Source organism: Thrips palmi, unplaced genomic scaffold, assembly GCF_012932325.1.
Source record: "Thrips palmi isolate BJ-2018 unplaced genomic scaffold, TpBJ-2018v1 HiC_scaffold_5, whole genome shotgun sequence".
In the NCBI taxonomy this organism is placed as follows: Eukaryota; Metazoa; Arthropoda; class Insecta; order Thysanoptera; family Thripidae; genus Thrips; species Thrips palmi.
Genome location: NW_023144632.1, coordinates 3,457,717 through 3,468,691, shown reverse-complemented (window position 1 = coordinate 3,468,691; position 10,975 = coordinate 3,457,717). Strand labels below are relative to the sequence as shown.

At 58.4% G+C, this 10,975-nt stretch overlaps 1 protein-coding gene across 1 annotated transcript; it reads right to left on the bottom strand.

The window, feature by feature from the left end:
* Window positions 1-5,185: 5,185 nt before the first annotated feature.
* Window positions 5,186-7,527, bottom strand: LOC117651408. The gene is made up of 2 exons (XM_034395444.1): window positions 7,393-7,527; window positions 5,186-6,271 (listed from the first exon to the last, which is right to left on the bottom strand). Exons 1-2 carry the CDS (start codon window positions 7,402-7,404, stop codon window positions 5,429-5,431), a joined length of 855 nt encoding a protein of 284 aa, XP_034251335.1. The 5' UTR covers window positions 7,405-7,527; the 3' UTR covers window positions 5,186-5,428.
* Window positions 7,528-10,975: the final 3,448 nt, after the last annotated feature.

Below are 10,975 nucleotides of genomic sequence, written 5' to 3'. Positions count from 1 at the left end.
AGGAAGTGGTGCATGTTGGCCTTGGCGGGGATGTACAGCATGGTGCCCGTCGTGGCGTTGCCGGTGTAGTAGCACGGCGGGTAGAACTGGGTGGCCCCGGGGACCCAAGCGGAGTCGGAGGACAATGAGTACAACGTGGAGCCGTGCCGGGCGTCGCTGACGACGAGCATGACGCGGAAGAAGTAGTCCCCGGTCGCGATGCCGCGGAGGCTCTTCAGCCTCCAGGAGGTCGTGTAGGCCGTCCAGAGGAGCGTCCGGCTGGCCACGTCGCGGTGCACGGCCGCCAGGCGCGCGACCAGGGCGGCCGCCTCGTCCTCGGCGACCACGAGGACGACGCTGGGCGTGGCGAGGAGCAGCCGCGTGCTGGGGGACGGCCACGGCCCGGTCGGCGTGGGCAGCAGCGACACGGCCGCCGCGGCCTGCATGGCCAGGAAGGCGTCGAGCCACCGCGGCGTCCCCAGCACCACCAGGTGGGGCGCGAACGGCCCGGCGCGCAGCAGGGCCGGCTGCAGCAGGCCGTGGATGAACCTCGCCTCGTCGGCCACGGTGGGGGCCTTCTTGTTGGCCGGGAAGGCCTTCCAGGGCGAAGGCAGCGCCCCGGTGCTGCACAAGCACACCACGGCGACCACGAGCACGGCCCGCGGGACCGAAGGCGAAGGCGCCATGGCGAGCTGGCTGGCCGTTCTGGAGTGTTTGGATCGCCGAGCGCCTTGGCAACGAGTCGCCCTGCCGTCAGGGCTGCAGACAGATTCCGGGAGTCGTTTCCGTTGCTCTGCCCCCTCGCCCTCGCGCTCATGGAACGTTTGGTGGAGGCGCGAGGGGGACAGCGCGACCACTCTCGGAATCAGTCGACTGTCCGGCCTCTTTTTCCTCTAGCCGGTGACAGGTGACGACGACCTCTTGAACTCTGGCTGTCTCGAAGAAGTGGCACGCATGAAAGAGCCGTGGACTCGCAATGGAATAGCGACTGCGACTGGTACATTAGAAGATTAAAGCCCCAAGGGCAAGCCAAGCGCCACCAACGCGTCATCGTCGTCATGCACTTTGACGGAAATTCTTCGTAATTACGTCGGGGAAAGTTGCAGGGTTTGTCGTCGAAGCACGAAGGCCTCACGAAGAATTGCTAAAACACCCTAAAACCCGTGACGACGAACGAAGACTTTTGCAAGGTGCCTCTCGGATCTCTGGGTCATGAGGAAGCCAATGCCGCAATCATACGGCATGTACTTCCCGAGATACAAGGGGGTCAGACATCTTCGAACGTACCAGTCGCGTCGCTATTCACGAGTATTCCATTGCGAGTCCGCGGATCTTTTATGCTCGCCCCTTCTTCGAGACAGGCAGGGTTCGAAGGGTCTCCGTCAGCTGTCACCAGCCGGACGAATAAGAGGCGGAGTAGCAAAGGGTTGTCGCTCTGTCCCCCTCGCACCTATACCGAGCGCTCCATGAGTGCGAGGGAGGCAGAGCGACGCAAACGACTCTCGGAACAAGTCTGCAACCCTGAAGGCGGGGTGGCACGTGGCGAGGGCGAAGGCGCTCGGCGAACCGAACACTCCAGAACGGCCAGCCAGCTCGCCATGGCGCCTTCGCCTTCGGTCCCGCGGGCCGTGCTCGTGGTCGCCGTGGTGTGCTTGTGCAGCACCGGGGCGCTGCCTTCGCCCTGGAAGGCCTTCCCGGCCAACAAGAAGGCCCCCACCGTGGCCGACGAGGCGAGGTTCATCCACGGCCTGCTGCAGCCGGCCCTGCTGCGCGCCGGGCCGTTCGCGCCCCACCTGGTGGTGCTGGGGACGCCGCGGTGGCTCGACGCCTTCCTGGCCATGCAGGCCGCGGCGGCCGTGTCGCTGCTGCCCACGCCGACCGGGCCGTGGCCGTCCCCCAGCACGCGGCTGCTCCTCGCCACGCCCAGCGTCGTCCTCGTGGTCGCCGAGGACGAGGCGGCCGCCCTGGTCGCGCGCCTGGCGGCCGTGCACCGCGACGTGGCCAGCCGGACGCTCCTCTGGACGGCCTACACGACCTCCTGGAGGCTGAAGAGCCTCCGCGGCATCGCGACCGGGGACTACTTCTTCCGCGTCATGCTCGTCGTCAGCGACGCCCGGCACGGCTCCACGTTGTACTCATTGTCCTCCGACTCCACTCTAAGAAAAAACGACGGTGAATCCTGGATAATTTTTTTGCCAAACTTTACTGTACTTCAAACACCAGTATCCACCGTACAGTCTACAGTATTTACCGTACTTGGTTTACAAAATATTCCGTAGTCTTTTAACAGTAGTTATCGTTCTTCCGTACAGTCCATGCCGTAGGAAGGACCAGATCTGGTCCCAACAAAGGCCGCTTCGAAGAATTGTCCACATCAGGATCTTGAAAAAAGGGGGTCGACCGACTGAAAAATTTTATTGCACCTTTCGATAGGTCTCGATAAGACCTTTACAACGAGTGGTCGGAAGGGGGGTCCAGGAGTTTGACTTCAGCAGTTTACGTACATAAGGATCTTGGAAAAAGAGGGTCAACCGACTGAAAAAAATTATAGCAGTTTTTGATAGGTATTAAAAGTACGGGATTCCCTGTAAAAAAAGTACGGTGTTGCCTGTAAAAATAAGTACGGTATTGCCTGTAAAAAAATGACGGTATTGCCTGTTAAAAAAAGTACGGTGAAGTCTGGAGTAATGAGTACAGGATTTGCCGTGATCTTTTCTCGCAGTGTCCACTTGGGTCCCCGGCGCCACCCAGTTCTACCCGCCGTGCTACTACACCGGCAACGCCACGACTGGCACCATGCTGTACGCCCCCGCCAAGGCCAACGTGTACCTCTCCCTGTCCAACCAGTTCATGATGGCCGTCGTCCGGCAGCAGGGCAACATCAGCTTGGTGCCGAACGAAGATGGTGAAAGGAACGACGACGTGGCGAAGATCTGTCGCTTCGATTTGATAAACCTGGATCATCCAACGCGGGTTCGAGTCTCCTTGCCGTCGGACGCGTTCCCATGGGGGATGGACAGTGTGGTGGCCCTGGTCCCCGCCGGCATGGGCAAGGGCAGCTGCCTCGCGGACGCCGTCACCAGGGAGTTGACCGCGGCGGTGTGGGTCGCCACGGGCTTGTCGTTCGTCGGGGTGGCCGTCGGGCTGTGGCTGCTGGGCGGGCGCGGCACGGCCCTCCTGGACGCCCTGGCCCCTCTCGTGGCGCAGTCTGGGTCGCCGGTTGGGCAGGGCGCGCGGCCTCTCTTGGCAGCCTGGCTGCTCTGCTGCGTCGTGCTGTCCTCGTCGTACACCGGCAAGCTGCTGTCCGAGCTCTTCGAGCAGTGCCCCTCCAGGGAAATCCAGACGCTAGACGAACTGACCGAGTCCAACCTCACTCTGTACAACCATCGCGGAATCCACCTGAACACCCTCACCCACTTTAGCGAAAAAGGCGTCAAGTTCAAAGACTTACCGAACCCGATGTCGGAGGGCTTGAACGGCGTGGCCAATCGAACCGCCGCCGTGTTGCTGCCGCGGTCCTCGCCCTGGTCGCTGGTGCCGCACGTCAGGTCGTTGGAGGGAGTGCATGCGTTCACCGCGCCCTGGTCCTTCCTCACCACCACCACGCTGGGCTTGAAGGGCTCGCCGGCGGCCAGGGCCTTCCGCGTGACCTTGAGTCGCTTCAAGGCGGCCGGCCTGGGGCCTAAGGTCATCTACCGCTTCCAGAACAGAAGCGACCTTTGGGAGCACGCACTGGAGAGGGTGCGCGCGCAGCACGAGCGCCGCAAGGTGGCGCCACTGGACGTCGCCACGCTCCGGGGGTGCTTTCTGCTCCTGGGCGCCGGCCTCCTGGTGGCCACCGCCTTCCTCGTCGGCGAGCTCCTGTTCGTTTGGTGGAAAAGCGCCATGACCACCAGTGCTGCCGTGGCCACCAGAGCCACCAGGGCCACCAGGGCCACCAGGGCCACCAGGGTCACCAGGGCCACCAGGGCCACCAGGGCCACCAGGGCCACCAGGGTCACCAGGGCCACCAGGGCCACCAGGGCCACCAGGGTCACCAGGGCCACACCAGCGCCCTCAGAGAGCTGTGTCTAAATGGTGTTGCCGACCTCAGTCTGTCTACACTGTGACAAAATGGTATGCAAAATTCTGTTATTTTTTGCCAAGATTCCCCGTAGCCCTCTTACCAATATTCTCCGTAGGACCTTACAGTATTCTCCGTACGACCGTACAGTCTTCTCCGTAGGACCTGGAACACTGTACAGTCCTACGGAGAAGACTGTAAGGTCCTACGGCACTGGTGTAAATCAACTCAGAAATTTTCTGATAAACGGGGCATTTTCTGATAACTTGACAAAAAAAACATCAGATTTCGAGTATTTTCTGAACATAAGACCTTTCAGGAGCACAAAAACTGGAGTGTGCGCGGCAGCACGAGCATCAGCAAAAGTGGCCTCTGGACGTCGCCACGCTCGGGGGTGCTTCTGCTCCTGGGCCGGCCTCCTGGTGGCACCGCCTTCCTCGTCGGCGAGCTCCTGTTCGTTTGTGGAAAAGCGCCATGACCACCAGTGTTGCCGTGGCCACCAAGTCACCAGGGCCACCAGGGCACCAGATTGGCCACCAGTTTCACCAGGGCCACCAGGGTCACCAGTCCACAGGCCTTTAGCCAGGTCACATGGCCAGCCAGGGCCACCATGGCCACCAGTGGATCGGACCAGGGCCACACCAGCCCCTAGAGAGCTGTGTCTATGGGTTGCCGACCTCAGTCTGTCTACACTGTGATCAAAATGGTATGCAAAATTCTGTATATTTTTTGCCAAGATTCCCGTAGCCCTCTTACAACAATATTCTCCGTAGGACCTACATATCTCCGTAGCCGTAACATCTAACTCCGTAGACCTGGAACACTGTACAGTCCTACGGAGAAGACTGTAAGGTCCTACGGGGAAGATGGTACGGTCCTACGTAGACAAGGGGGCTACGGAGAATTACCACAATCTGTTTACAGAATTTTCCATACCTTTTTTCCACAAATTAGAGGGAAACTTTTCGACTACCTAACCAACATAATGCCTAAGTAGACAGCATTGCTTGCAAAAGTGCATCTTTATTGTCGGATTTTCTCACCGTGTGGCTGCAGGTCAGTTTTATTCACCGGCCCATGTTTCTCTAACTCAAAATGTTGTAATTGGGAGTGCGGTAGTGAGTAAATAAATATGCTCAAACCTTTGGGATGTATCGCGTTTTTTATTCTAGTCGGAAACTCTCCGATTCGGAGAAAAATTTTCATGCGCGGGCGAATGTCGTCCTTATGGATTTCTTGCGAGGTTGTTCCCATGGAGAACATCAAGTCAAAAACGTTGTCAAAACGAAGTCAAACTAATGTCAGAGAATGTCATTTTCGCGTCAAATGTCATCCCTGCACCTCGCTGGACCTCGCCTTGGCCTGCTTGTTGGCCGCGGTCCCGGCTTACTTGCGGAAGGGCCTGCCCTGCTCGTCGAAGCGGCTGCCGCTGCGGGCGATCTCCTCGAGGGACTTGAGGATCTCGGCGGGGACGGGGGGAGGGACGGGCAGGTGGTCGCCGGAGGCGCGGTAGCCGTTCTCGTCGGCGATCCAGTTGACGGTGTACACCTGGCCGTCGGGGCCGGTGTAGGAGTAGGAGCCCTGGGTAGCCACGGCGGGGCCCTCGGCGCCGTTGGCGAGAGCGCCCTGCTCGCTGACCTGGATGCCGTTCTCGGTGGAGTAGCTCAGCTTGTAGGGGCCGGCGGGGTCAGCCTCCTGGACCTGGGACAGGATGCGGAACTGGGGGGCGTTGGCGGCGTAGGCGGAGGCGCCGGACAGGGCGGAGTACTGCTGCACCAGGGGCTTGGCGGCGTACTGCTTCACGGCGGAGTACTCCTGGGTGTACGCGGGCTGCACGAACTGCTGGGTGGAGTACTGCTTGGCGTAGGCGGGCTGCACGGAGTACTTCTCGACGTAGGCGGGCTGAGCGACCTGCTGGACGGTGTACTTCTCGGTGTAGGCGGGCTGGGCGACCTGCTGCACGGTGTACTTCTTGGTGTAGGCGGGCTGCAGCAGCTGCTGGGTGGAGTACTGGGTGTAGGCGGGCTTGGCGGAGAAGGACGAGTACACGGCGGGGCTGGCGGCCTGCACGGTGTACTGCTTGGCCTGGCGGGCGAAGCCGGCGCTCTCGAGGCCGGAGGTCCTGTAGGCGGTCAGGCCGGTCAGGGAGGGGCTGCTGCCCAGGGTGGAGAAGTGGAAGGTGTCGTCGTGGTAGTCGGCCACGGCCACGGCCACGAGGGCGGCGAGGATCTGCAACAGGCAACACCACTGTAAGCAGGCGGTCAGGACGCCGACGGGGCGGCACGGTCGTCGTCTTCGTCGCTTTCTTTCTCTCACTCCTTCATGGGACGCCCCATGAATGCGAGAGAGACAGAGTGACGAAGGTGACTCTCGGAATCAGTCTGCAGGTTCACGATCGCGCACCCGAGCGCGGCGAACCGGCCAGGGCCGTCCACAACCGTACGTTGCGGGTCGAATTGGTGGCCTACCTCGCAGGCGCTACGCAGCGCTACAGGCCCCCGACCCGGCGGTGTGCAAGACGGGCACGTCCACAGTGTGGAATTTTCAGTCTTTCAGAATTGTCAGTGCAGAGTTTGCAGTCTCCACACTTCAGGTTTGGAGTTCTGCACGTTTGCACCAAGAGACAGATGCTCTGCCACGAGGTACTCCACACTTACGGAGTGTACAGCCAGCAAACTCCGCAGACTGGAGAATAACTCCACTCCCAGAAGAGTGCACTGAAAAACCAAACGTGGTCTAGACGGCACCACTGGTGTGGTCTAGACTACGTTTCGTTTTTCAGTGTGGTTGAACAGTGTAGATCCTTCCACTCGGCGACGAGTGAAGAACAACAAATGAAATTGAGAAGCAGGAAGCAGCAACGCGCTACGCCACACCAACGCTTCTGACCAATCAGGGTTCAGCTTTTGACAGTTCACGTACGTACCGGCCTCTAGTTGACTCCCTATTGGCCCCCAAATGTTTCAATTACTTTTCGTTCTGCCCTCAGCGGAGAGTGAAAAAGGGTCTATTTGATATCTATAACGGGGTGGAGGGGGTGGGCGGAGTCATGGAAGACAGAGTTCGTGGTGCATGCACTAAATGTCATGGGACTTTTTTTGTCCCACGAACGATGCAATTTTAAGCACATCCGGTGGTGATGCAATTTTGTGTCCGCCAGGCGGGACAAATTGTCTAGTGAAAGTACAAGTTGCAGCTGGCGCCGGACAAAATGTGTCACCAGACGGGAACAAAATTGTATCAGCGTCGGATGTGCTTAAAATTGCATAAACCGTGGGACAAAAAAAGTCCCATGACATTTAGTGTGCAGCATCAAGAGGTCCCCGTGCTGCCCTGGCGTCCAGGCTTACCAGGAGCTTCATGGTGTTGGCCGGGAGGTGGTTCGGTGGATCTGGACCGCCAGTTGACTTGGAAGTGCCGCCCTGGCCGCGAACACTGCCATTTATACCGGCCGGTGTCCTCGTCTCGTCTCCGCGGTCTTCTTCTCGAGCACAGTGGACCGATTCCGAGAGTCGCTTTCGTCGCTCTGTCCCTCTCGCACCCAGTCGGGACGCCCCATGAGTGCGAGAGAGACAGAGTGACGAAAGCGACTCTCGGAATCGGTCTGCGGCACCGCAAAAAGGAAGAGGCGCCACGCGAGCGACATCTCCCGCATTTCGCATTCCGCACAGTGGCGGATCCAGAGACAGCGTGAAAGGGGGAGTGGCACTTTCTGACTGTGAAACCAAGAGCGGAGAACTCCACACCTGAAATGCGGTGGTGTGGGATTTGGAGTCACCCGCACTTCGGAAGTGCAGAGTTTGCAGTCTCCACACTTCAAGTGTATGACTTCTCCACGTTTGCAGCATGCCAAGGGAAAGGGGCTGTGTTAGCTTCTCCACACTTGAAGTATGGAGACCGCAAACTCCACACTTGAAGTATGGAGGGAGAGTCACTCCGCACCAGGAAGTATGGAGTTCTCCACATACATGGTTTGACAGTGTACTTTCGGGGTGAAGTGCAACACCTTGCGTACCTTTTAGACGGCCATATAGTGATCAAGGGGGATATCACTTGCATCCCCCCCCCTTCCCCCTCTGTAGTATCCGCGCCTGATTCCGCATTTCGCCCGGCGACACGATCCGCCAAGGCGAGGACATACTCCCGATATCTCGATGGAAAAAAGAGGCGGTCGTTTCAACTGGAGTGGAGTAAAAAGAGAGGCGGCCGTTTTGACGTTTTGGCGCGACCTGACCTGGCATGGCACGGCACGGCACAGCACAGCACGGCAGGGCACGGCACAGCACAGCACAGCACGGCAGGGCACGGCACAGCACAGCACAGCACGGCAGGGCACGGCACAGCACAGCACAGCACGGCAGGGCACGGCACAGCACAGCACAGCACGGCAGGGCACGGCACAGCAAGGCACGGCACAGCACGGCAGGGCACGGCACAGCACAGCACGGCAGGGCACGGCACAGCAAGGCACGGCACGCACAGCACGGCAGGGCACGGCACAGCACAGCACGGCAGGGCACGGCACAGCAAGGCACGGCACAGCACGGCGCCAGGGCAGCCGGAGCAGGCCGAACGGGTAGCGGCTCTGCCCGCGGATGCGGAGGATTCGCCACCCGTCGCCAAGGCCGCCAAGGAATATTGATGATGCGCCCCGCGCAGCGCTGAGACCAATTGTGTCTCTTCTGGAGAGACTCGGTGTTTCCAGTGCTAGAGAGCCTTGGCGTCCTCAGTTCTAGAGAGACCGAGAGAGACTCGGTGTCTTGAGGTTTAGAGAGACTCGGTGTCTTGAGGTTTAGAGAGACTCGCCGTGGCGGATCCAGAGGCGGCCTATGGGGGGGAGGGGGGGGGCAAAGTCGCACTTTTTGCCTATCTTTCAGGCGGCTATCTAGGGGCAGGGGGGCAACCCCCCCCCCCCCCCCCCCCCCCCTGTATCCGCGCCTGGAGACTCGGTGTCAGAGACTCACTGTGTCAGTGCTAGAGAGAGTCCGTGTCGCTCGGTGTTCTGAGTTTCAGAGAGACTCGTCGTCTTCAGTTTTAGAGAGACACGATGTCTCTTTGAGGGCCCTATCTAGGGGACTCCCGTCTTTTTATGGTCGCCTCGGTGGGCTCAGTGGGTTGAAGCGTCAGCCGTGGTCAGAGGTTCTCGGGTTCAAATCTCGGTTCGGTGTGGCTTGAATTTTTCTGCCGCCACGCTGCTTTTGTAACAGCGTGTCAAATGGTTGGCCTACCTTGACGGCGCGACTCTGTAAAAGGGCAACCACTCTACACACTCAAGTGTTGACACTTCACCTGGAGTCAACCTTGCATGTACACTCCACCTGGAGTCAACCTTGCATGCACACTCCACCTGGAGTCAACCTTGCATGTACACTCCAGGCTGGAGCATGCTTGCCAAGTACACGCCAGGTGGCGTTTACCTCCAATGTGCCTGCAAGTACATTGTTGCTCTGCTTTACGTGCCAATGGTAGGGGACTTCAGCAACAGTGTACATGCCAGGTGGGTTGACGCCATGTAGAGTGTACATGCGGGGTTGGCGCCAGGTGGAGTGTACATGCTAGGTTGACTCCAGGTGGAGTGTACACGCCAGATTGACTCCAGGTAGAGTGTACATGCTAGGCAGGGGCGGACTGGCCCGCCCGGGCGCCCGGGGATTCCCGGGTGGGCCCTAGCCCGGCCGGGGCCCCCAAAGACCATGTCTGCGGCCCCAGGTGCCAAGGACTAAAGTCAGAGCGCCACAAAACTGCCAAATCAGTCATTTGAACAGGCTTAAAGCGATGAAAAGCCCTGGCTCCTAGCTCGCTTCGCTCGCACAAATGATCATTTCGTACACTTTGGAAGGACCCGCCGAGGACAGCTCAAATGCCCTAGCTTCGTCAGCACCATTATTGCTGGTTAATTGACTTTTGAACAGTTACATTCGTTTTTAGTAGAATCCGTGGGACAAGCCGAAACGTCGTGGGCGCGAAGCTCGCTTCGCTCGCACTTCGAGGTTTTTCCATTACCTTCTAGAAATTTCTTGCATCTCACATCTCCCCTTGACGTTTTACCTACACAATTCTGTCAAATCAAAACTCGAAATAAAATTACATTTAAAGAGAAAACAGGCACTTTCCTGAATTAGAAAGTTTCGTTTATGATACGGTGATAGTGGGGCCCTTCAGACTCATTCCCGGAGGGGCCCTAGCACCGCCAGTCCGCCCCTGATGCTAGGTTGACTCCAGGTGGAGTGTACTATGTCAACACTTGAGTTTGCAGAGCATTTCCAGACAATCCTGGCTATAATAGACGCGGAGCAAACACTCGTCCATTTCTATTCCTTTCTCTAAAGGTGCGCAGAAGAGTGCCTGGCGTCGGCCCCCACCCACCTCAGCGTGTCAAATGGGTGGCCTACCTTGGTGGCGCGGTCTAGGTCTGGGCCTAGGACTCTAGGTCTAGCTTTACACACCCCTCTAAGATGCAAAAGAGTTCCCGCCGTCGGCGCGGCTGGGAGGATGACTGGCTGGCGGCCGAAAAATCAGCGAAAACAGCAAAAAGGGCACTTTGGGGAGAAATGGAGGTCTCTGATTGGTCGGGACTGGTCACGAGACTCGTCACGAGACCAAATTTTCGATCGCCAGGCAGATTCCTTGAGTACCCCACCCGGGAAGGCTTGAATGGGAGGGTTCGCCTGCCACAACTTTGTGGATTGGACAGATGCGAGAGGAATTTGTCGACCAAGTTTTTAGTTGACATAAAAGGTCAAGAATTGACAGCAATCACTGATGTAAAAACAAGCAAAAGCCTGTTATCTGCACACAGTTATGAGCACTCATTTCGTGAAGCATTGTATTGTTTAGCAAGATACTACTCAAAAGCTAGAAAAACATTTTAGACTCCACTCCCCCATCTCAAACTCACATGAGTGCTGGGTTGCAAAATCAAAATAGACGGAA